The sequence below is a fragment of the Peromyscus maniculatus genome, chromosome 20, assembly GCF_049852395.1.
Source record: "Peromyscus maniculatus bairdii isolate BWxNUB_F1_BW_parent chromosome 20, HU_Pman_BW_mat_3.1, whole genome shotgun sequence".
In the NCBI taxonomy this organism is placed as follows: Eukaryota; Metazoa; Chordata; class Mammalia; order Rodentia; family Cricetidae; genus Peromyscus; species Peromyscus maniculatus.
Genome location: NC_134871.1, coordinates 48,792,827 through 48,818,708, shown reverse-complemented (window position 1 = coordinate 48,818,708; position 25,882 = coordinate 48,792,827). Strand labels below are relative to the sequence as shown.

Below are 25,882 nucleotides of genomic sequence, written 5' to 3'. Positions count from 1 at the left end.
TTCTCCTGCGCTCACCCCTCCCGGGGCAGCCAGCCACCAGGGGAGGAAACTGCAGGTTACCAGTTGTCCCCGCATCCTGCTGCTTTCAGTCCACACAGAGGTGCAGTAGATCCCAGACATCTGTCAGCTGCTAAGTGAACACTTATTTTGCTGGAAGACGGGCGTCTATGCATCAACACACACACATGCCAGGGAACATTAGTCCTGGCTATCTGCCCGAGGGCACAGCAGGGTAAGGAGAGAGAATGGCAAAGAGAACAGACACTGTGCACAGTGAAGGTCCACAGTGCTGAGGATGGCACCCAGGAGACAGCATGGGCACCTGCTGCTGGCACCCACCTACCTTCAACAGCCTGCGCACAGGGTCTGTTAGCGCTCACAGTTTGTGGACAGGCTAAACAGAATCTCACTCAAGGTCATTACAGTTTCTAAGTGCTTTCAAAGCCAGGTTGGTCTGATTTCCAAGCTTATTCATTTAGAACCCTGCTTGTGCCCAGCCCAGGGGCTGGTGATAGGTGGGTCCCCAGTGCTGGCTGATGGAGTGAATGGGTCCTGCCTTACTTGTGTCTTGGGAAGTGGTGCTGAGGCTGGGCTTGGAGAACAGCCGAAAGGCTCTGAAGGCAGAGAAGACCAGGGGCATTTCAGGCAGGGGGGGAACACAGCACGCAGGCAGAGAGAGGTGTGAAGGCATCTGGTACGTTCTGGAATCCGTGGGAATCGGAGGACATGTGTGAATATATGGTGTGCGGGAGCCGACAGCGTACGTACCACACCGAGGAGTTGAGGCGGGGAGAGCCCACAGAAAGACGGTTGTGTGGCCTGTGTCTTGTCCTGGGAGGTCTGCTTGGTGTAGGAGGTCAGAGATTGGAGACAGTTCTCCACAAGCGTGTTGTGCCCCGCCACCGGTCAGGTCTTCCTCTCTAATCTGGACCTAGTCCTCCATGACCAGACTCCAGCAGGTTCAAACGGCTATCTGCCTGCAAGTGTTCTAGACTCCTCCGGCCACAGAGAAGCACTGTCCTCTCGTGTTTCCTCAGAAGGCTAGATCAAGGTGGTAAATGCTCAGGAGAGTGGGTGACTGGCTCCCCAGGGACTGGGAGGTGCTTCCAGAGTGTGGGACCCAGACCTGGGCTCTCTGGAGGTGGTTGGGGGAGGAGGGTCTGGATCCTTGCCTATCAAGACAGCTTAACAAGGGCTGGAGAGGAGGCTCCATACAGGTTTGCTCCACACAGGTTAGCCGAGGACCCAAGTTGGGTTCCCAGCACCCATATGCCAGCCACAACTGCCTATAATTCCAGTTCCAGGGGAGCTGACAATCTCTCCTGGCATTCACAGGCACCTGCACACACATGGTGCACATATAGTCACACGGGCCCCCACCTACACACACACACACACACACACACACACACACACACACAGAGAGGCACCTGCACTCACATGGTGCACATACACACACACACACACACACACACACACACAGAGGCACCTGCACTCATGTGATGCACACACACACACACACATACACTCACACAGGCACCTGCACTCACATGGTACACACACACACACACACAGAGGCACCTGCACTCACATGGTGCACACACACAGGCACTGGCACTCACGTGGTGCACATACACACACATACACTCACACAGGCACCTGCACTCATGTGGTGCACACACACACACATGCACAGGCATTTGCACTCGCGTGGTGCACATACACTCCACAAGGGCACCTGCACACACGTGGTGCGTGCGCACACACACACAGACACACAAACACATTCACATAAATAAAAAAGAAAAGACAGCTCAATACGATGAAGAAGAAGAAAACAGGGACGAGGGTTTGTTTGACTTCCACCCCACTGGATGACCTTTTGCGAACTTAGGGGCCTCTGTGGGTCCTCAGTCTTACTAAGTGACTCTTAGGATCACTCCAAGAGCGACCTCGATCTCCTCAAGTGGGCACGGTGCTTAGGGCCCTTAGTTGCCAGCGCTTCGGGAGGGAATACAGACCTCCCAGGAGAGGGTCAGGGCCAACTGGACCCCAACTGGACCGGTTCCCACCTACCCCTCTCCTGGGCTCGGAGAACCCTCCCCACCTGCCCCCGGGGGCCTCGCAAACCCGGGAGCGGATCCTCGGAACGGATTCCGGGAGGAGCGCGGCAGAGTGAGGAGGAAAACCCGGGCAGGATCCGGGCGAAAACGGGACGGCGCAGCCCCCCAGACCCCTGCCCGAGTCGCGGGTCCCGGGAGCGAGTGGCTTGCCCGCGTGGGCTGGGCGCACCCGGAGGGCCAGGGCGGGGTCCGCCTGGGGCTGGAAGCCGGGGCGCGCGGCCTCCGCAGCGGGGCGCGGGTCACGTGTGAGGAGGGGCGAAAGTCTCCGAAGCGGGGCGCGTGCTGCGAGTTGGGAGTTCTCGGCGCGCCGCGGGCGGCGGGAGCTCGGGCTCCCGGGCGAGCCGGGGACGCGGCGGGGACCGGGTCCCAGACGGAGGGGGCGGCGGCGGGAGTGGGAGGGACGGCGACAGAGAAGGACACAGCCGGCTGAGGAAGCGGCGCGGGGCGAGCCGGGGCCGGGGCAGGGGCCGGGGCGCAGCGACGAGGTCCAGAACCCCGCGGGAGGAGAGGCGGGAGCGAGACGCAGCGGCGGGGACCGTGCAGCAGGCGCGAGGTGGCCACAGAGCCCGGCGACCCCAGAGCCGAACAGCGGGAGTGTCGCGGGGCTGTGGGTAACAGCGGGCGGTGGGGCGCCCTGGGCCCAGGGACCCCACAACCTGAGCCCGGGCTCCACGATGCTGCCGCCCGGGCAGCGCCCAGCTCTTGGCGCGGGACAACGCTGAAAGTTGCGCAGGAAGAGGCGCGGGACGGCGCGGAGACCCCGAGACCCACGGCGGCCGCCCGGGTCAGCGGCGACATCGCGGGCAGGCGGCGCCCGCGCCCCGAGCCCCGCGCCCCCGGACGCCGCCCGCCGGACTCCGCCGGGGGATGTAGCGGCCACTCGCCGCCCAGACCCTCCTCGGACCTTGCGCCCCGGGGTAAGCTCCGGCTCGCCGGTGGCGAGCGCTGTCAGTCCGTGAGTCCGTCGCAATGTCTATCTAGCCGAGGGAGTGTCTGTTTGTCCTACCGCTCTGGCCATACCCACCCTGCGCTCATCTCTCTGACCCCGGTCCTGAAAGGTCCCTGTGTAGTCCTGTGACTTCCCCGAGTTGGCGTGCCCTGTCCATTTGGCCATTTGAGCGTCGCCTATGGGTTGCGGCTGGCAAAAGAAAGGAGGAGATGGATGGAAGAGATTTTTGACCTCCTGCCCTGGCGATGGCCCTTCTCTGCCCCCCCCCCCCGCCCACCTCCATGCCAGGAGCTTCAAGGCAGGTGACTTGCAGCAAGATGGGAAGGGGGTGTCTCTACTTTTCACCTCCCACCTGCGGTCTCTGTGAATGGTTCTGAGTAGGACAAAAATCCCCCTTCAGCTGTGTTGAGTACCTGCCTTGAGCCAGATAACCGTAGGGTAGGTGAGCGGGGTTCAGTAGATGAAGCATTTCAGGGTTTATAGTGGTGGAAACTGAGGCTGTAGAGAGAGGAGGAGATGCTTCTTTTTTCCCCCTTCTGCAAAGGGAAAACACAGCCAAGAGTGAACCTTGAGCTCCAAGCGGAGAGAACTTCCCCCACCACCTGCAGAATGTTCCTTAACCGGGGTCAGCCTCTTAGCACCCCTACACACACACACACACACAAACTATGCAGGGGAACCCAGACTTCAGGGCAGGGAGAGGCAGAGCCCAGAGAAGCAGGCACCAGTGCCCTCTAGGCATCGGGAAGCAGGATGGCTGGGCTTCGCTGACAGACAGGGCCTCCAGAGCAGGGGAGCGCCAAGTGGTAGGTTGAAGGAGGTGGCGATAAGAGGGAGTGTCTGGCCTTGGACAGAGAGGGGCTGGACCCAGGGATGCCATATCCACTCCATTCCCCCACCCCCATCCAGTCCTGCATCTTCCAGGACTTGTGGGGACCCAAGAGCGCTGCATAGGCTTGACTTGGCTTCTGATGAGGAGCAAATGGGGGGGGGGGGGCAAGCGTTTCCATGCAGTGTGGTAAGGGCAGCAGCTGCTTGGCCGTGGGGCTGGAGAGTGGAGGGCTGGATCTAGAACATCCAGCTCTATTCTCCCCCTTGGAAGAGGGGTCTCTTTCTGGAGTTTTCCGTGCTGGGCATCATGCCTCATACGGCACTCGGTCCAGGCTTCAGAAATGAGCCCAGCTAGCTGAGAAACTAGCATCCTGGGCAAGTTATGCTTCCCGAGCCTCTGCCAACACATCTGTGGAATGGGGACACCAGACCTGCCCCACTGACCTCCAGTGGAGGGCCCTGAGCTCTGTGAGCAGAGTCCTGGTGGGCTGGGGAAAGACTGGGGACATGGGAGTAAGGACTCGATTTACTTTGAGGGGAAATGAGTCGCTAGCGAGGGGCAAGGATATGGCTGGAAATACAGACTGACGATAATGGAGGTGTCTAGGCATTAGAGACTTGGGAGAGGTGCCTAATGATCCCTTGTGTCACCTTTGAGGAAACAATTCCCTGGGGAGGGAGAAAAAAAACATAGAGGTGACTAGCCAGACAGAAATGTCCGTGGGCTTCTGCTGGGGTGACCTTGGGCAGTTGGCTTTTCTTCTCTGACCTCAGTTTGTACCAGTGGAAAATGGGAGTGTAGCACTGAGTTCGCTGCGATGTCAGCGGCTTGCACACAGTGCCAGGGCCCTGAGAAGAGCTTGCAGAGAAAGCCAAGGCGTGCAGGTTCTCAAGCGTTTGTGGATCAGAGGACAAAGTCACTCTAGGATGCTGTGGGAAGATTCGGGGCTCAGGATGAGAGGGAGGGGGAGGAGGAACTGTGTGGGCTCACACGGGGGGCGGGCTGGTGCTTAATGTGGATCTGGGGGCGGCGGGGGCGAGTGCTAAGGGGGGTGTGAGGAGGTGGGGGCCCCTCTGCGGGGACCACTGAGTCACGAGGACATGTAAGCGACATGACAACCAGCAACATGGTAACCAGGAAACTAGCGGTGGGGAATTGGAGCTGGAGCAGTGTGTCGGGGTGGGGGAGGGTGGGCTGGCAGCACCCAGGCTCGGAGGGTCCCTGGTGTAGGTTAGGCTGGCTGGCCCGCGGGGGTGGGGGGGGAGATGCGCGCCAGGGCAGGCTAGGGAAGGAAGGGGGTGTAAGCAGAGGAAGAGGAGGCACCCGGGGGTCTGCTGGGCAGGGGGGCTTCTGTGGTACCTCCCCAGGCTCCTCTTCTCCTCCACATCTCCACTTTTCATGCCTCTCCCCCTAGGATGCCAAATTTGGCTCACGCAATCTGTCGTCTCTCTTCTGAGATTGGCACGGGGACGAAAGCATTACATCAGCGCCTGATCCCCCTGCACTGGAGGAGGGAGGGGAGGACCGAGGAGCGGTCCAGGCTGGGAGGGGAAGGGCAGCAGCCAGACTCCAACTTTCTTTGCCTGTCTCTTGTTTGCTCTTCTTACCCTAATCTTAGGTGTAGGGGGAATTGAGGCGCGTGGGGGGGGGGTGGCGGGGGGCATGCAGAGCCTAGAGGTGGGACCAGGACTCCAGTCTTGGGGAGGTCCTGAGGCTCGGGCAGGAACTCAGGCCCTGTTGTCCCTCTGGCTAGGTGAGGCCTGAGAGTTTCTCAGGACCTGGTGTGCTATGGCCTGGCTGTGTGACCTTGGGCAGAGTCCCTGCATTGAGTCCACATCTGTATAGCGAATGTTGGCCACTTGTAGTATTGGCGATTCCCCCTGGGAGGAGGGGCCCTCCGCCACTTGGGCATTCCAAGGGCCCCAGGAGGGATCCTGTGACCTTGAACAGCAGCTCTGCCCCTTGTGCCTCCTCCGTCTCCTCACCTGTGAAATGGGAATGGCGGAACGTTCAAAGTGACCCCACCGGGACCCTGGACATGAGTTGTGGTGCAGGAAAGAAAGCAGCCCCCTGGCTCCAAAGCCACAGATGTGTGGGAGTCCTGTGGCCTTCCACATGCTGGCCAGAGGTGTGTGTGTGGGGGGGGGGCAGGCCAGCCTCACCACCATGGGGCCGGGTGGCATGGGAAGATGGTTTCATGCATGCAGAGACTTGGTGCTTATATCATTGGTCTGATGCTGTCATGTTACAAAAGTGAAAACTGAGGTCCTGGGGCCACACTGATGGCCTAGGAATAGCCTAGGGGCTCCGGCTCCTGATTCTCAGCCCACTCTCGGGGACGCAGGCAGACAAGAGCCAGGCAGATCAGGAGCGTCCCCCCTCCATCCCTATTCCCCCCCACCTCCCCACCCCCCGCCTAGCTCTGGCCTCGGCCCCTCCTCTCCCTTTCCTTCTTTCCTACCCATCTCCACCATCAAGGACTTCGCTCTTATCCCCTACTTGGTCTGCTTAAGGGATTCCTTTAGAACCCCTTTGAAAACTAACCTGGGGCTGTCCCTGTGAGGGACTAGCTGGGTGTAGGGTTAAGCTAAAAGGTTATGGTGCATTCTAGAATATTGCTTTCTAGAACATCCCTCTCCCTGGCTGAGTTTTAGGCAGGAGATGATTTATCTAGTCGCCTCCAACAACATAACACCTCCTCAGGGATCCTCTGGGGGAAGAACTCGTTTTTATAGATGGGAAGATGGGCTTAGTGACAAGGACTGAGCTGGCCGGGTTGTCCCGAGTCAGCCAAACGGCCTGTTACCCTCTGGGGGCTGAGAAAGATGGGGGTACCCGAGGTTTGGCAAGAGAGTGAGCACCCTAATCAGGCAGAGGCTTCCTGCCTGGTGACTTTCACCTCATGGGTGACTATGAATGACCTGCCCCACCTCGGGGATCCTCGTATGTATGATCTTCCCAAAGATGGCCAGGAGGCCATGCATATCGCTCTGCTGCCTCACTGGGGGATATACTGCCTGACCACCTAGGAGGCTAGGAGCTTCAGCACATTCTTACCTAATCCCCTCCATGAATGATGTTCTGTCCCTGTATTACAGATGGAGAAGTGGCAGCCCAGAGGGGCTGTGCTACCTGCCCAAGGTCACACAGCGAGGAAGTATGGAGGGACTGGGTCTGAGTTTAGATGGATCTGGTTCCCCGGGGGCCGTCACTGGGGCTTCCCCAGAAAGAGTGGAAAATATTCCTCCCCTGGGCCGGGGTTTGGCAGGAGATGGTCTAGTCGCCCCCACAGCCCAACACCCCCTCAGGGATCCTCTGGGGGCTCCATTCTAGAGACAGACGCAGTCATGAGCCACTGGGGAGGGCTCATTCTATAGACAGGAAGACTGAGCTGGCCCAAGGTTGACCAGAGTGTCAGCGTTCAGCTGGGCGGCCTGTTCTCTAGCCTGGGACTCCTTGGGTGGATGGTGACATGATGTGTGGATGTGGATTTGGGATGCTGAGATGTTGATGGCTCCGGGCTGGTACTTCCGGGAGAAGAGTCAGGTTCTATCATTCCACGGAGTAGAGAGAGCAGGCATGGCAGGTCCTGTCTGTAGTCCTCCTGCCTTGTCCCTAGACCTCCTGCATCAGCACCATGGCCTGATGAGGTTTGGGGATGTGGGAGTCAGAGACCTGTCTGGAGTCAGTAACCTGATTGTGGTTCTCTGTGTGACCTTAGGTCAGTCAATCGCCCTCTCTGAGCTTGGCCCGACCAATGAGGTGACAAAGTTCTGGGAAGAATTAAAAAAAAATCTCTATGCCCCACCCCACCCCCCGCCCAGTAGCTGCCACTAGGCTGTGTCATCTCTAAATGCTCCTCCCTCCACTTGGGGACCCTGGGCCCTGGAAGGGGCAGGCAGGAACCCTGGGGGCTGGCATAACCTTTAAGCCTCCTCAGGCGGACTCAGTCTTCCTTGGGGTGTGTGTGGGGGGGCGCCTTTCGGGGCTCAGCCCTTCTTCTCTTTTTCATCTTTATTTTTTCTCCTGCTGCCCTCTTCCCTGGCGACGTGGGCTGATCGCTGCTCAAACTTTTAATTCACATGGTAATTGTAATAATAACATGGGCCGAGGCCCCTCTGCCTGTGACACACTGCAGCTGGCAGAGCTCAGCTATGAATAGAGCCTGAGTCACACACGCTCGCCTGGCGGGCACGCGCTCCCGCAGGCCGCGCGCGCACGCTCCGCTGGCTCAGGGGTGGGTGGGTGGGTGGGGTGAGCCATGGGGGCAGGGGGGCTCACACTCAGGCTGGCTCTGGATCCTGACCTCCTACTCCCCAAGGCCAGTGCAAGATCTGTCCCCACAGACTGCCCTCTGGTGCCTGGGTGAACCTGTAAGACACAGGGCACGGTTACTTCTCATTCGCAGAAGGGGAAATCGAGGCTGCCTTAGAGAGCGTGGCTGCTGGAAAACCTGTGGGACGGGATGTGTGAGTTTGGGCTGATCCTGAGGCCGTGGTTCTGTTTCAGGATACACAAGCCGGGGGAAATGGGGGGTACGTGGGGTTAGGCTGCTGCCCCTGCAGGGCCCTCCCCACAATCTCCTCACAGCCGCCTCCCACCTGCAAGCAGCAGGTGCACACCAGAGCCCTGCCTGGAAGGATGGTTTCTGTTGTTTGGCGACACAGAGATTGTATGCGGCAGAGAGACCTCAGACTTCTGATCCCCTGCCTCCACGTCCTGAGTGCTAAGATTACAGGCGTGAGCCCCCATGCCTGGCTCAGACGGTGTTAGGAGCTGTTCCGTGCGCTCTGCCAACGGAGCCACATCTCCAGCCCTTATAGGTTGTCTTGAGGGGGTGAGCAGAAGGTGCTGGGCTTTCTGTGCCGTCCCAGTCAGTGCTCCCCAATGTCCCATGAGCACAGCACCCCGTTTTCGGGTGTGAAGACAGAAGCATGGTAATAGGGTTTGTTCCCGTAGGTATGTCCTGTGAATCAGCACATGTGCCGGCCCCAGCCCTTCCCTTAGCCGGTCTCTGCCTCCGACTGCTCCCCCTGTGCCTCTCCCACCAGTTCCTCGTCTCTTCCCTGTAGGTATCCGGCCACTCCTTAGCCAGCACATGGCCTCAGCAGAAAGGGTGAGGTGAGGTGAGGTGAGGTGAGGTGAGGTGAGGTGCCCCCGGGAGACACTGTCAGGCCCTTAGAGGCTACCAGGAAAAGTGAACTTCTGTATTTCCCACCCCACTAAGAGCCACGCTGTGGGAGGTGGTGTCGTCATGGCGACCTACCCCTGAGAGCATGGGCTGGAGATGCCTGGAGGCCTGGGGGGCCTCCAACTGGGCAGAGATGAGCTAGGGTGTGGGGATGCAGGTTGAAAAGATGGGACGGGGCTGAAGAGAAATTTCACCTCAGCGTCAGGCCTGTCTCCTACACCTGCCCTGCCTAGAGCAACTCACCTGGGATAAAGGGCCCAGAGACCACGCAGCTTCGCTTGCCTCCAACGACAAGCATTTGCCTAGTAAACGTGGCAGAGGTGAGGCCGGTCCTGCTCTTCTCCTGAGGGCCTCCAGCGTCCCTGACACCCTTCCCCATTCCGTCAGGTACCCATATCTCTCCATGCTCCTCTCCCGGGCAAGTCCATGGATGCCGGACAAGGGAAGATGCGGTGGGAGGAAAACTCAGCCACTCACAACTTTTGGTGACCTTCACTAGGACCTCTGTCACTCTGGGAGGCCCTCTGAGCTCTGTGAAGCCAGGGCCACCGGAGGGGACATGGGTCAGTGAGGTGTGCTTAGCTTTTCCTTCGGCCTTCCTTCTCTGTTGCTGGAGCAGGGATGGGAGGGGAGAGAAGAGGGACCAGGTGTCCTGTGGGGCTGGGGTCATGCCGTCTGGAGGAGGTGTCGGCGTCGGCACCGGCACCGGCCTTCCTCATCTGACCTCTTCCCACTCCACAGTGTAACTCTGCCTGTGTGGAGATGTCACTGGCCTGGGTGCAGACAGGGTTGGGGGTCAGCGAGGCACAAACAGAGGCCATTACTTTCAGAAACCTTGCCTCCAGTCACTTGGTGTCTGTCCCCCCCATGCCTGCTGAGCCCTGCCCTTGCACCCCAGCTCTCTCTTCCTGTCCCCAAACCTGCTGCAGCGGGGACGAGAGGCACTGAGTGGGCGCCAAGCCATGCAGCTGCAGATTCCAAAGCCACCCGACCTTGGAGAAGTCCTAGATGGGTACCAGGGCCATCCCCCAGACGCCAGACAGTGACTGGACAGGAGAGCAGACGGTACAGCCAGGGCAGAGAGACCAGGGTCCCGTCCGTCTCAGGGCTGCCCTGGGTCCCCGAGTCCTTAGATGAACCAGCCAGCTGAGCGTCATGCCTCACAGTCAAGCGGGCTGCCTGTCCCAGGAGGTTTGTGAACAACCGCTGAATGGTACCTGCTGAGGGACAGCAGGGAGTCCCAGAACAGGGCCCTTGAAGGGACTCAGAACCCAAGTGAACATCTTGCGGGACCTGAAGTATGGGGACCACAAGCAGCCCATTGTCTCAGCTTTTCACTTGGCCTTCCTGAGGCCCCTGTGCCTTTGCCTCCAGAGCGCACGGCATCCCCTGAAATGCTCCTGCTTGCTTGCTCGGGCAGTCTAGGGATTGAACCCCAGGCCTCAAGCATGCTGTCTGCCTCCCTAGCCCCCCTTTCCCACTCCCACCTTCTTCCTTTTACTCCCTGTTTTGAGACAGGGCATCCCTAAGTTGTCTAGACTGACCTTGAACTCTGCAGTGGGCTGACCTTGAATTTGTAGTCTTTCTGCCTCGGCCTCTCCAGCAGCTGTGACGACAGGCCCAGACCACCAGACTTGGCATTGAGAGGTGCTGGTTCATCACCTTTCAGAGCAGGGCTTTTAACGTCACAGAAGGGAAGACCTGGATGTGGTAGTGGCCCAAGCTTGTCACCCCAGCCCTTTTGATGGGGTGAGGCAGAAGGATTCCTACAGGTTTAGGGCCAGCATAGGCTGTGTGGTGAGTTCTGGGCCGGCAGAGTGAGATTAACAACCAAGTCACAGGCAGGGCCTGGCCCGTAGAACACCAAAACACAGGGCATATGTGAGGGTGGGTAGCATTTTAGGGTGCCACTGGGGTGTGTGTGTGTATATATATATGTGTGTGTGTGTGTGTGTGTGTGTGTGTGTGTGTGCGCGTGCGCAAGCATGCACTTGTGTGCTTATTAGAATACAGGATACCCATCATGTTGCTTTACTCTGGGTCTTGTTTGGAGCTGAAAAGTCAATCCTCTGGGTAGAGATCCCGAAGTTTTATGGATACGTGGCTTCCTTTTCTGCCAGGCCCCTCGGCTCCTGGGGACCCAAGGACCAAGACCTCTAGGAAGCTGCTGCTCTGCCTTGGAGCATCCTCCTCTCCTGTGTGTGGCCGCCCACCCAGCCTGGGTCGCCAGTACCCTGTCACCAGGGCTTTAGTCCTGCCTGAGCCATATTCCAAACTCTGTCTTGCCCAGCTGCCCCTGCATTCTAGAACTCGTATATCTTTCCAGGGACCCTTTCTTTCTTCCTTCCTTCCTTCCTTCCTTCCTTCCTTCCTTCCTTCCTTCCTTCCTTCCTTCCTTCCTTCCTTCCTTCCTCTCTCTCTCTCTCTCTCTCTCTCTCTTTCTTTCTTTCTTTCTTTTTTTTTTTTCAGATTTTTTGAGACAGGGTCTCTCTGTGTAGCCTTGGCTATCCTGGAACTAGCTCTGTAGACCAGGCTGGCCTCGAACTCACAAAGATCCGCCTGCCTCCTGAGTGCTGAGATTAAAAGTGTGTGCCACCAGGCCCTGCTCGGGGACCCTTTCTTTAGCTCCTGATTATGCAGATTCTTTGACTCCTGTCCTAGAACAAGATACTTCACAAGATCTGAGCTGAGTAGGCCCTCAGAGCTCATTTTTTTTTTCTTTTTAAAACATGGTTTCACTATATAGCCCTGGCTGTCCTGAAATCGCAGGGATCTGCCCTGCCTCTGCCTCCTGAGGGCTAGGACTCAAGACGTGTGCCACCATGGCCAGCTCAGAACTCATTGCTTCTCCCACGGCACATAGTGGGTACTCAAAATACCACTACGCACAGTGCACCCTCCAGAGCATAAGTACAGACATGCCAGGCAGAAAGGCAGGGCTGAGCCAGCTCAGGATACCTATTAGGTGGTGAGTGAATGAATGAGTGGATGAATGAATGAATGAATGAATGAATGAATGGGCTGGCTGGAGCTGGTGGGAGGTGGTCAGAATCTATGAGTCAGCACTCAGCACTCAGCCGACAGGTAGATGTTCTTTTAGCCACAGTTCCTTGGCTGTTGCCAAATAGTACTGGGATGTGACCACAGCCCCTCACCCTCTGGGGCCTCTCTGCCTGCTGTGCCCTCTCCCCTAAGCCCTGCTCCACCCCCCAAGCCCCCTTCTCCCCAGGACATCCAGGACTGGGCTCCGTGGAGACTCGAGCCGTCCTGTCCCCGTCTCCCCTGCTCACGGCCGCTGTGCCGTGTCCTGCGGTGCAGCCGCACAGAAGGTCCCTCCTGGTCTGTGCTCGGGGCCACCTCTGCTCCCTCATTACAGCATCCAAAATAGCTCGTCACGTTCTGTGACATCGCCCTGCTCGGGCCCTTCATGGGAATTATGACAAACGGCACAGACCTCGTGTCCTTGCCCCCTGTCAGCTGTGTGTGGAGGTTTACTGCATGCCAGGCTCCAGGCCTCGGTGCGTGGTCAAGGATGCCCAGCATGGGTGCACCAGTGACAGAAGGTCCATGAGGGCCGTGAGGAAGAGGAGGACATCGGGAAAGCACAGGACACGCTTTGAGCCTAACGTCTCTAAATCAAAACTCCCTCGGGGAGGGGGCTGGGAGATAAAGAGCCACAGAATGTCACTGAGAAGGGCAGAGACCAGTGCAGAGGCCCCCCCAGGCGGGGCAACTTGACAGGTTGGAGGGATGGGGAGAAAGGCCGTGTGGCTGTGTGGCAAGGGTTGGGGTAAAGAATGAAGGGGGGCAAGATCTGTATGAGAGCAGAACCTTTTGTGGGCCCAGAGTTCAGCCTGGGGAACGTGGGGAGCCCGGAAACTATAGCCGGGGAGGCCAGGAGGGGGCTGTGGCTAGGCAGGACATGGAACAGAGCATCCAGCATCCAGCATCCCATGGGCCTGCTCCTCGGCTCTCTGTGAAATAAGAACAGGACCACCACAGCTTGGAATGAGGACCAGAGCATGGCTGGTGTCTGGCCGTAGTGTTCACCGAACATGTTTTCCCCCTGCCCTTAGGTTCTCGGGGTGAAGGAGGGCCAGGGCTTAGGCCTGAACCAGCCTGGGAGGGCTCCCAGACTGAGTAGAAGGCAGGAGGCCATGGGCACCTCTTGGCCATCTAGCAGACACTCAGAGCGAGTCTGCTCTGAGGGAGATGTGGCTGCTGGTATTTTAAGGCTCAGGACTAGATGAGATCACGGGGGGGGGGGGGGGACTGCAGAGGAGCTGAGGAGGGGGGTCAGCGGTGGAGAGAGGGAGGCTGCTGGCGGTGATTGGTGGCTGAACCTGTGCCCCCAGAGTACGTGGCTTATAGGAGTGGGAGGAGGCAGGGCAGCCTGAGAGGGGCTCTCAGGCCTGAAGGAGTCAGGAGCAAGATGGGGGGCTAATCACAGGCCCCCTCAGAGGGGAGAATGGGAGGCACATGTCGTGCCCTGTAAGAAGGGCTTTTATGGGCTGGGGACATGGCTGGGTAAGGCAAAGCGCTTGCTATGGAAACAGGAGGACCTGAGTTCCGATCCCCAGACCCTGTGTAAAATGCGGAGTGTGGCGTGTGCTTGTAACCCCAGCACTGTGTGTAGGGCGGGGGGGAGGGGGGCAGAAGCCCGCAGATCTTGGGACCTGCTGGCCAGCCAGTACAGTCAAAATGTCGAGCTCCGGGTTCAGTGAGAGACTGTCAACTGTCAAGAAATAAAGTAGAGAGAGTTGATGAGCACTAACGTCAGCTTCGGGCCTCCACGGGCCACAGGCACGCGCAGGACTTAGGAGGGTGCGTGCCCACGCACAAGCACACACTCACGAATACCCCAGAGCGTCTGCATCTTACAGTTTACAGTCTCTGCCCTCTGCACTTCACGGTCTACACCCCTCGCCCTCCGCTGGTTATGCAGCATGCCTGTACAGCGGGGGTTATTCTTCCCCCCATCTTGTAAAGGTGACGTGGGGAAATTAAGGTGTGTCCCCCCCCAAGGCCCCACAGCCCCTGGGGGATGTGTTCTTAGGCCGTCTGGGATCATACTGTTTGCTGAGGACCTTACGGGTGCTATGGCCCCTCTGACAAACACACATACGTCCAATGCTAATTTTAAAACTCACGGGTATTTTCCATAGGTGATACACCCGTATGCTTCTAAAATTAAAAGACAAATGAAAAAAACAGTGAGTATTCCCCCACCCTCCTCCATCCCCAGCCACCTGCTTCCCATCCCGAGAAGCAGTCAGTGTCACCGGTTTCCTGGGTCTCCATCCAGACAGAAAGAAGCAAATATGTGTAGCTATAAACTCCTCTCTCTTTTCACACGAGGCAGCGGTTCTACTCACCGATCATTGCTCCTGCCCCCCCCCCCCACTTAAAAATACATCTTACAGACCCACAAGGCTCCCAAAAGGACTGCCTCCTTGGCTTCTATGGCATGGCTGCTGCGTGGTGCCACTCATGGATGGGCAGCTGGATGCTTCCAGGCTGCGCTTCAACCAGGAAGGCTGCCTGCCTCACTCTCGAGTGTGTGTGTGACTGTGTGATGGTCTCCAGCGGTGAGAAGGTTCCATCATCAGTGTCCCGGTGCCCTCTGGCTGGGCAGAACCACCCAGAGGGAGGGAGGAGGTGGGGAGGGGCACCAGCCTAGCTCTGAATCCCACCCCTCCTCTTGTATCATTTCTTCTCTCTCTCTTTCCCTCTGTGTCTCTGTGTCTCTGTTTCTCTCTCTCTCTCTCTCTCTCTCTCTCTCTCTCTCTCTCTCTCTCTCTCTCTCTCTCTCTCTCTCTCTCTCGGACAAGGTCTCACTGTGTAGCCTTGGCTAGCCTGGAATACTCTATGTAGACCAGGCTGGCCTTGAACTCCTAGAGATCTGTCTGCCTCTGCCTCCCAAGTGTTGGGATTGGAGACATACACCACCGCTCCCAGCTGTTATTTTTACTCTTTTGGGGTGGAGTTTCACACAGCCCAGCCTGGCCCGGAATTCACTATAGAGCCCAAGATGACATTGAACTCTTGATCCTTCTGCATTTACCTCCCACGTGCTGAGATTGCAGTCATGTGTTAGGCTGGTGCCTCTTCTGTAGGTGGTGCCTGCTGGGGCAGCCTGTGCCCTGAGAGGGGACAGCAGCATCCACCCTTCAAAGCTCTCAGGATCCCTGGGCCTCCCCACCCCCACCCAGCTAGGGGGTCTTGTTTGCTGAGATCCAGGGGCCAGGCAGTGGTGGTATGGGTGGGTAATAAACAAGAGCCTTCAAACCTACCCATTGGATGACAGGGACAAGGTAGATGTAGGCTCTTCAAGGTCACCGCTGATCCCCTTTTCTCTTTCTAGCTTTGGGGAGATGAGCTCAGTGGACCCAGTGGGTCCGGGAGTCACCCGGCCCGAGCTCCCCGCTGTGAGGCTGTGGGTGGGTCCTAGACCCTCTCTCTCCTCTGTCCATCCACACCTGGCCACATGCTCTACGTGGTCAGCTCCATCTGCAGGGCCCACGGTCACCTACTCCGTTACCTGGTTACCTACTACCAACCCCTCTGGGCTTTATCCAGAGAGTTCCCAGCCCCTTCCTTCTCTCCAGCTCCACGCCTCTTGCTTCTCTGCTCTCCCCACCCTACCCCGCCCCCACCCACCCCCACCATACCTGGAGGCCAGCCTAAAGCATAGTGTCAGGATCCTAGACCTCACAGGTGGGTGCAACCAGAACACTTAAGGGATGCTTGAGTCCAAGCTGGACTGTCTATCTCGATGTAGCCCAGGTTGGCCTCAGACTCCAGGCTGGTTGAAAACCCTCTGTGCCTTGGTTTTTCTACTTCTAAATCAGGAAGGATGACGGGGCCTTTTCTGAGGTCACCGTGAGGCTGAGAGGAATCGATCGGCCAAAAGCACTCAGAACGACTCCTGCTCAGAGTGAGCACCTGCTAAATGCTCAGTGCAGATCCTGCAACGTGATAGTGCTGGCCGGGGGGAGGGGTGGTGTGCAGAGGGATTCCAGGGTCTGGAGGAAGGCAGCATGGCTTTGCACTGTGTGCTATGCGTTTTGGTGACATCAAGGCCACCCTTCACGTACAGATGTGTCGCTGTGCTCCTTCTGCCGGTGGAGATGCCGAGGCTGAGCTGTGAGTGACCCTTCTGGAGCTTGCCTGGCCGAGTCCAGACTGTGTGATTTGATTCTGGGGCCCCTGCTCTCAGGGCAGTGGATGACAGGCGGTGTGAGATGTTGTGGGTGGGTCCTGGATTCTGTATCTGAGATTCCTCCTTGGATCCCTGAGCAGGGGTGTTCCGTCTCCAAGTGATATACACTCACAGGCGTCACTTACCCTGTGCGGGCATGGGCTGAGTGCGATCCTGGTTATTCTCTTAGCCATCCTAGGCAGCGAGATCCACAGTAAGCTTTCCCTGCAGATGAGGCATGCGGAGAACAGGGAGGTGAAGTACCTGGAAGTATCTGGCCTGAAGTCACCTAGAAGGTGATCTGGAGGGACTGGAGAGAAGTCAGTCAATTAGCTGCTTGCCTGGCAAGTGTGAGGCCTTGAGCTTGATCCCAGAACTCACATAATGTGCTGGGTGTAGTGGGTATTCATGATTTCTCGCATTCGCTGGGTGTGGTGGCACATGTGTGTAGCCTCGGTGCTGGGGAGGCAGAGACAGGATTCTCGGGGCTCACTGGCCAGCTTGCCCAGCCTATCTGTTGAGCCCCAGGGCCAATAAGGGACCCTGTACAGAGAAGGTGGACGGTATTTCTGAGGATGACATTCAGGGGTGTCTTCTGCCTCCCGTGCAGTGTGTCCACATAGAATAAAGATTTGGGGTGTTATCGTTGGGAGGGAAAGATGGAGATGAAGGAGTCAGGTCATCCGGGGTCAGAGGAACAGGGTAGGAACCTGCACAGGGTCATGCCTTTCTGCCCCTGACCCCACATTTTTTCTTTTGAGACAGAGTCTCCCTGTGTACCCCTGGCTGGCTTGGAACTCGATATATGATCCAGGCTGGCTTTAAACTCCTAGAGATCTACCTGCCTCTGCCTCCAGACTGCTGAGACTAAAGTTTTGTTCCACCGTGCCTTCCTGAGGCGTACACTCAGCTGCCTGGAGCCTGAGTCCTTCTCCCGCTGCAGAGGCCCATGTGTTGGACTGGAAAGGCCTCCCCACTTGGCCTGGGAGCCTCAGAGCTGGAGTACAGGTCGGTCTTGAAATCTCAAGGGGCCGGGCGGTGGTGGCGCACGCCTTTAATCCCAGCACTTGGGAGGCAGAGCCAGGTGGATCTCTGTGAGTTCGAGGCCAGCCTGGGCTACAGAGTGAGATCCAGGACAGGCACCAAAACTGCACAGAGAAACCCTGTCTCGAAAAACAAACAAAACAACAACAACAAAAACCCAGAAATCTCAAGGGTTGGGATAGGAGTTGCTGATGTGAATTCCCCATTTTTTCTGGAGGCAGGACCTCACGCCCACTGCCTGCCCGAGGCTCAGGGGACTAACAGCAAGGGGTTCCTTCTCTTCATTGTCTTATACAGTCTGTATGTACCCCCTCTTGCCAGGGATCTGTGAGGGGTCCCCACTTTGCAGGAAGCAGTGGGTGAACCTGGCCAGAACACCTGTGTGGTGCAGTCAAGACAGACGTTCTCCCCTGGCTCTTGTTCGGTGTCCCCAAGGCACCTGTCACCACTCACCTGTCGCCCTGGGAGTCTTGCCTGCAGCACCCTGAGGGCCCTTCCCACCATCAGGTGTGTCCCCAGTGGAGTGGTTCCCAAAGTCATCCTGACACTGGCCTGCTTGAAGTCAGTGCTGTGACCGCGGCCGCCGTGTGCAGGTAGGGAGAGGAGAGCGGACGTCTCCGAGCAGAGACCGAGAGCCCGTCCCAGGCCTTGCCATCTCCAGCCCGAGGATGCAGCCGACAAGTCATTTTCAGAGTTGACCTGAAGCTAAATGGGGGGGGGGGGGACAGCAAGGGTGAAAGGTCACAGAGGAGGTGGGGCAGCCTGAAGGGTAGTGAGGCGGGGCAGTGAGGGAGGGGGAGGGCTGTGAGGGAGGGGGAGGGGACTTGAGAACCAAAGGCCTTGATCCCAGAGGAACCAGGCTGAGCAGAGGAGCATCACAACAGATAAAAGAGGCCAGAAGAAGCCAGGGGCCAGGGTGAGCTGGGGACCCAGAGGTGCCGGATTGAAGTGGGAGTCCTACCTTGTCGCTGCTGCTGCTGCTGCTGCTGCTGCTGCTGCTGCAACCCCCAGGCTCGTCTCCCCAGCTCCACAGCCTACGGTTCCCCAAATGGGGAACAGCAGCCAGAACCCCCCTGTGTTTCAGTAGCTGCCTAATAAATATATGTTAGCTGAACAAAGACGCAGCCATACCCCGGTGAGACAGGCAGGCCACGCCTGATGGGGAGTCTGCACTTCCAGAGCGTTCTGTCTCTCAAAGGCTTCGGAGACAGGGCCCTGAGACTGAGGTGTGAGATCTCCAGTCAAGCCTGTCACCTCCCATGTTGTCTCACCGATGGCCGTGACCTAGAAGATGCACGATAGGCTAAAAAGCCCTGGCAAGATGGCTGTCCCCAAGCATGACCTCCACTGCCCTCTGCCCATCTGCTATTGGGGCTCGCAGGGCCAAAGCGAGGTTCCCAGGGAGGGAACCCCACAGTACCCGGTCACTCCTTCTGTCACGGTAGTAAGGATGTGTGTGGGGTGAGTGGCTAGGAATGGTTGTCCTTCCAGCCCGCAGGGTTCCAAAAGGAATCTTTGCCACCAGACGCCACCGCAGGATTCAATCTGAGTAAGGACAAAAACTCTTGTCTCCCATGCTCAGCTTGCTGGACGGGCAGCCTGCTCTCGGGAGCTGTGGGGAACCCTTCCCCTGCTTCTACTCTTTCCTTCAAGTTCCGTGACCTCAAAAAGCCCAAGACAGGGCTTGAGGATTTAGCTCAGTGGTAGAGCACTTGCTGGGCAAGCGCAAGGCCCTGGGTTCGGTCCTCAGCTTCCCGGGGTGGGGGTGGGGATGGGCGGCCCCAGGCTTGGGGAATGATACAAAGCAGAGCAAGGGAAGGACTTGCCTGGGATCCCTCCACAAGGTGTTGCAGAAGGGTCCAGCCTCCTTCGTTCACACAGCCAGCATCCTTTAGTCCACTTGATGGACAGGACGGAGACTGGTCCCCGGCCTTCCGGGAGTGTACGGGCTGGGGTAATGCCTCTACTTGGACAAGCAGGCCACTCCTTTTTTCCAAAGTAAATTCTACTCAGAGGAGGAAGATGCTGACCGGTGCTCTGTGTCCCCTCCTGTCACCTGTGTCTCTTCTCTTTTGAGCTTTCCCTCCGGCCTCTGTCCTTCCCCCCAGAAACCCCATGTGGTCAGAGAAAGATCTTGACAAATGCCCAGCTGACACACTGTTCACTGGAGAGTCGTGCACTCAGCCCACACACGGTCAGGGTGAGCTTCCCAGCTCTACTGAACGGGCTCGTGGCGGCCACAGGAGCTGCCTGTCGGAGCAGGAGACTGGACTGACTGCACACAGCCACTCCTTGCTCGACCCAAGGGAACACAGCTGGGAGCCGGCTTTCCTGAGCACTGGGATGGGCGAGGGCATTAAAAGCCCCAGGCACAGGGGAGGCCCCGAGAGCCTGCTGGGGCCTTGAAAAAAGGCCCGGGGGGCTTGCAGGACTATGGGGCAGGTGATGGGAGACTGGGAGCTGGTGTTGAGCAGGGGGGGAGCACCTGATGTGGCCAGGGGACAAGCCTCGAGGCTGATGCTGGCAGGGGCCCTCTCCACTTATTCAGAGCCCCTGGCAGTGCTGAGGGAGGGAACCCCCTGAACTACCCACCCCAGACCCCCTTGTGAGAAGGGACCCCACAGTGAACCATCTCCAAAGCACAAGGGAGCTGGTCCTACCAGTGAGTCAGAGGGTCCTGTTCTTGGTACCGTGGGAGGCAGGCCCTCCTTGGACACCTAGTGGCATTCATTCATCAAAGGCCCAGATGGCACTTCTTTTCTTTATTTTATTTATTTATTTATTTATTTATTTATTTATTTATTTATTTATTTATTTATTTATTTATTTATTTTTTGGTTTTCCCAAGACAGGGTTTCTCTGTGTAGCTTTGCGCCTGTCCTAGAACTCACTCTGTAGCCCAGGCTGGCCTCGAACTCCCAGAGATCCGCCTGCCTCTGCCTCCCAAGTGCTGGGATTAAAGGCGTGCGCCACCACCGCCTGGCGAGATGTCAGTTCTTATCCTCCGCCTCTCTTGCAGAGGATCAGGCTATGCTCCAGAGCCTGTCATGGTGGGGTTAGTACCCACTTTTTCCTGGCTTCAGTCCTCCAGAGAGAAGGGACGAAGAGCCGAAGGCCTGTCTTTCCAAATATCAGGGAGGGTGTGAACAACCTGGTCAGGGCAGTTCCCGCCTGCGCCATTCTGAGACCCTCAGTGGCTCCCTTTCCATGTCTGGGCCTCCTTGGCCTCAGCTATAAAACAATGGTCTTGAACGCGCCTCCCTTGTGTTCCCTAGCTGTGGCTTTGGTGCAGATGAAGGAGTTGGGGGCCATTCAGTAGCAAGGGAACCCCCGCGACTGAAGGCTTTGAAGGGCCAGTATTGAATTCCAGCTCCTACCCCAGAAGTCTCATGGTCCAGGTCAGGAAGCTAAGGTCCAACCAAATCACATGGCAGGTCTGGGACTTTGACCGAGGAAGCCCCTTGGGGTGAGGTTGGGGAGAGAAGCAGGGTTGGATAGGGCAGCTGGGGGAGGGAGACTCTGGAGAAAGAGGCAGGGGAAAGGGCTGTTGATATCTAAATTATAGCATTGGCGCGCACCGGTTGCTGCGGCAACCAAGTTGTCCTGAACCAGGGAAGTGTGTAAACATTGCCACAGATGCACAATTAGACCAGGAAGAATAGAACAGAAAATAGAAGCTTCCAGACTTATATAATTCTAGGCCAAGATGTTATCAGGAACCCAGGCTGGGTCCTGGCCCTGCCGCCGGCCTCGGGCCCTGAGACTGCACCAGAGGCACCTGTGCTCAGACCCCAGTGGCTGGGAGCACAGAAGAGTGTGCCCTCGGGGTGGGTCCAGCTGGTGGGCACACCACGTGGGCGTAACAAGCCTCTGCTGGAACAGCTGGCAACCACGGTCAGGCCCGCCTGCCTCTCGCAGGCGCCCAGCAAGTGGGGAGCAGCAGAGGGATGGCTTTGTCTTCCAGGGTCTCCTAAGGTAGGGGTTTCAGTCCTCAGTTTGCAGATGAGGACACTAAGGCTTGGAGGAAGGATGCTGAGAGGTCGGAGGTGGGTAGGAGGAAAGAGCGGCAACCGCCTCATCTCTACCCAGTCTTCATCCCGGAGTTCCTGGAAGGGGATGCCTCCTGACCTGGGTCCACTGTCCTCCCAGCAGGCCACTCTTCCTCTTTCAGCCCGCTGCATGTACCCATACAGGGACAGACATGCCAGGCTCTCCCTTCTTCCGTCTTGACCAGCACACTGGGTACTCTGTCAGCCCCTGTCCCGATCCCAGCAAGTCTGGGGACAGGACAGGAATCTGGGGATCAATGGCACTGTCTGGGGACACTCACCCCATGGTAACTGTTAGCCACAGGGAGCCCTGAGCATTTGGGAAACCAATGCAGATGAAGAGCTGGAATGTAATGAATTAGAATAAACCAGTAACGCTAGGTGGCCAATGCAGAGGCTGTACGCCGCCGGGAGGCAAATGGGCGTCAAACTCCGGGCATGCAGGACACAGAGTCAAGATGAGCATCAGGACGGGAGGGTGGCTTAGTGGTGGTGTGCTTGCTCGATGTGCCCAAGGCCCTGGGTTCCAACCCTGGCACCACCAAAAATAAAAAGATGACCTCGGTTGCTGTACAAGCCTGACAGACTGAGTTTGAGCCACGGAACCCACGGCAGGGGGGGCGGGGAAGGGAGCTGACTCCTGAAAGTTGTCCTCTGCCTTTGACACACAGCATGGCAAGTGTTTCCACCTCCCACGAATAATAACGATGATGGTAATAATAATAAATGGAAGTGAAGGGTAAGTGTAGTGGTGCACCAGTTTCGTTCCACATTCGGGAGGCAGAGGCAGGCAGATCTCTGAGCTTGAGGCCAGCCGGGTCTACATAATGACTTCCAGGTTAGCCAAGGCAACATGGTCAAGACGCTGCTTCAAAACCAGAAAAAAAGAAAAGATACAGATATAGAAGCTTCCAGCACAGCGGCAAGCTGGAAGGGCCACATTGAGCAGCTGGCATTAGGACCTGGATCCTATTCTTCATTGGGCAAACCCCGGTCCAGGGGGCTTGGATCAGCCTCAGGGACACAAGCTTGACTTAGTTTTCCATAATGAAAATAATGCCGTAGAGCGGACTGTCCTCATCAATTTCATGCACGATGATGATGGGCGACACCAAGAAGATGAGGTCCAGGCCTATGTCGTAGCCCACGTTGAGGTCCCGCTGGTCCAGAGGCAGGTATTCACCCTCTTGGGTCATGTAGGGCTTGACCACATCCCCCTGAGCGTCAAAGGAAGTCTTAAGGTCCCGTGTAGACTTCTCTGGTCCCGAGAGTCTGGTAGTCTCTACCGAAGCAGCCTCGCTCGCCAGCACCTCACCTGTCCCTTGTTCTCCACAGGCCCCGCATCTCCCCAGGTGACCACGCCGGCCTCAGGTCATGCTCGGACACAGTCGCAACGGGCAGGCCCACGTGCCCCGGCGGAAACGCCGCAACCGCTTCGTCAAGAAGAACGGCCAGTGCAATGTCTACTTCGCCAACCTGAGCAACAAGTCCCAGCGTTACATGGCGGACATCTTCACCACCTGCGTGGACACGCGCTGGCGCTACATGCTCATGATCTTCTCCGCGGCCTTCCTCGTCTCCTGGCTCTTCTTCGGCCTCCTCTTCTGGTGCATTGCCTTCTTCCACGGTGACCTGGAGGCCAGCCCCTCGGTGCCTGCTGCAGGAGGCCCGGGGGGCAATGGCGGGGCAGCCCCGACGGCCCCCAAACCCTGCATCATGCATGTGAACGGCTTTTTGGGAGCCTTCCTGTTCTCGGTGGAGACGCAGACGACCATCGGCTACGGGTTCCGGTGCGTGACGGAGGAGTGCCCGCTGGCCGTCATCGCCGTGGTGGTCCAGTCCATCGTGGGCTGTGTCATCGACTCCTTCATGATCGGCACTATCATGGCCAAGATGGCACGGCCCAAGAAGAGGGCACAGACGCTGCTGTTCAGCCACCACGCGGTCATCTCGGTGCGGGACGGCAAGCTCTGCCTGATGTGGCGCGTGGGCAACCTGCGCAAGAGCCACATTGTGGAGGCCCACGTCCGCGCTCAGCTCATCAAGCCCTACATGACCCAAGAGGGTGAGTACCTGCCTCTGGACCAGCGGGACCTCAACGTGGGCTACGACATAGGCCTGGACCGCATCTTCTTGGTGTCGCCCATCATCATCGTGCATGAGATTGATGAGGACAGTCCGCTGTACGGCATGGGCAAGGAGGAGTTGGAGTCGGAAGACTTCGAGATTGTGGTCATCCTGGAGGGCATGGTGGAGGCCACGGCGATGACCACGCAGGCCCGCAGCTCCTACCTGGCCAGTGAGATCCTGTGGGGTCACCGGTTCGAGCCCGTGGTCTTTGAGGAGAAGAGTCACTACAAGGTGGACTACTCACGATTCCACAAGACCTATGAGGTGGCTGGTACGCCCTGCTGCTCGGCCCGTGAGCTGCAGGAGAGCAAGATTACGGTGCTGCCTGCCCCGCCGCCCCCTCCCAGTGCCTTCTGCTACGAAAATGAGCTGGCCCTCATGAGCCAGGAGGAAGAGGAAATGGAAGAGGAAGCCGCTGCAGCAGCAGCCGTGGCTGCAGGCCTGGGCCTGGAGGCGGGCTCCAAAGAGGAGGCAGGCATCATTCGGATGCTTGAGTTTGGTAGCCATCTGGATCTGGAGCGCATGCAAGCCACCCTCCCGCTGGACAATATTTCCTACCGCAGGGAGTCCGCCATTTGACCTCCAGACCCTGCCCTCCTCTATTCCTGCAAGAGCCTCTGCCAGGGGTGGGGTGCCAGGACCAGCCTCCTGCTCTCAGGACAGAGTCGAACCTGGCTCCGTGGAGCTGGAGGAAGGTGGGGGCTTCAGAGACTGGGCGATCCCTTCCTGTTGACTGCAGAGCCCAGGACTGGGAAGGACCCAGGTACTCAGCCCTTGCTGGCCTGAGCCCTGCCCCCGGGCACCTCCCCACAGGTGGCTCTGGGTCCCCGGACCTTCCACCCTTTCCCCACTGACCCTTCAAGGATGTGCTCCTTCTGCTCTCAGGACCTTGGGGAAGGCGGCTGGACTGCTGGGGGGGTGGGCATCACGGGGGTTCTGGGTGGGCAGGGTGGGTCTGGGGAGGGGAAGGGGTGTGTTTCTTTTGCATGACTGTGGTCTGTGCTCTTGACTCTCTTTTGTAAATATCTACCAATGGAAGAGATGGAGACACAAGTCCACCTCTGCCCATTTCTACCTGGGGGACAGAGAAGTCACCGTTCCTCTCTGTGCACCCCTGCCCGGCCCAGCCCCAGCCCTACCCAGCTGGCTGGTCCCTTGAGACCCTTGAAGCCAGCTCTGTATGGTGTTGGGTTTGGTTTCAGAGGGGACCCCAGAGGTGGGATGAATACCCTCTCTCCTTGCAGTCCCTCCAGTCCCCAGATTAATGATGGCATTTGTAACTATTTTTAATAAAGCATATGGTCCGCTAGACGTAGGCTGGTAGAGAGGAGAGAGAGAAAGCATGTGAGTATCTGTGTGTGTGTGTGTGTGTGTGTGTGTGTGTGTGTGTGTGTGCGCGCGCGCGCACATGTGTGTGCGCACATGTGTGTGCCCATGTGGAAGCCAAAGGACAACCTCACCTGTTGTCCTCAGGAGCCATCCATCTTTTTTAACAGACTTATTTCCATGTCATAGGCATGGGCATTTTTTTTTTCCTGCATGTATGTTTCTGTACCGTGTGCGTGCCTGAGGCGTGTGGAGGCCAGAAGGGAGCATTGGATCCTCTGGGACTGGAGTTACAGATGGTTGTGAGCCACTGTGTGGTGCTGGGAATCAAACCTGGGTCCTCTGCAAAAGCAACAAGTGCCCTTAACCGCTGAGCCATCTCTCTAGCCCTGTCCACCTTATTTTTTGAGACACGGTCTCTTACTAGTCTGGAGTTCATGGTTAGGGTAAGCTAGCTGACCAGAGAGCCACAGGATCTACCTGTCTCCTAGTGGCAGCTTTTTATTTTTTTTTTAAACATAGGTGCTGGGGATTGAACTCAGGTCCTCATGCTCTGACTTTACTGAATGAGCTGTCTCAGGGGTGTGTACCCTTCCGAGATACCGACCCTCACAGGGACCTCTGCCACCTGGCGGGCAATGGAAGGACCCTGCGTGAGCATCACTGAAGCTAGGTCTAAATCAAATCTTCGCAACTCAGGGGAAGTAGGAAGTGCCCACGGGATTTGCACACATGCGTATGTACACACATTCATGTCTCTGCACACTGCTGAGGGAGCCCGCAGGACACTGTAGTGTGAGAGGCTCCAGAAACCTACCGAAAGCCTGCTCCTAGTCCGGATGTGGCGTCTGCCTGGCTGGGGGACCTCTGACAATCCCTCCCCTCTGGGCTCCATAGCTTGTGTTGTGTGAAAAGTCACCCTCACTCAGGCGACCATCTGCTCCTCAAGGTCTGTGGGAAGCCGCGCTGGAATGTCCACTCTGGAAAGGAACCAAGGTAGCCTCGGCCGCAGGTTGGCTGATGGTGCTGAGCTGGGG

The 25,882-nt window shown here is 57.7% G+C and overlaps 1 protein-coding gene across 1 annotated transcript; it reads left to right on the top strand.

Moving 5' to 3' along the window:
• The first annotated feature begins 2,904 nt into the window (after positions 1-2,904).
• Kcnj4 (potassium inwardly rectifying channel subfamily J member 4) lies at positions 2,905-24,830 on the top strand. The gene is made up of 2 exons (XM_006979149.4): positions 2,905-3,040; positions 22,725-24,830. The coding sequence occupies exon 2, from the start codon at positions 22,764-22,766 to the stop codon at positions 24,096-24,098; it is 1,335 nt and encodes a 444-aa protein (XP_006979211.1). The 5' UTR covers positions 2,905-3,040; positions 22,725-22,763; the 3' UTR covers positions 24,099-24,830.
• Positions 24,831-25,882: the final 1,052 nt, after the last annotated feature.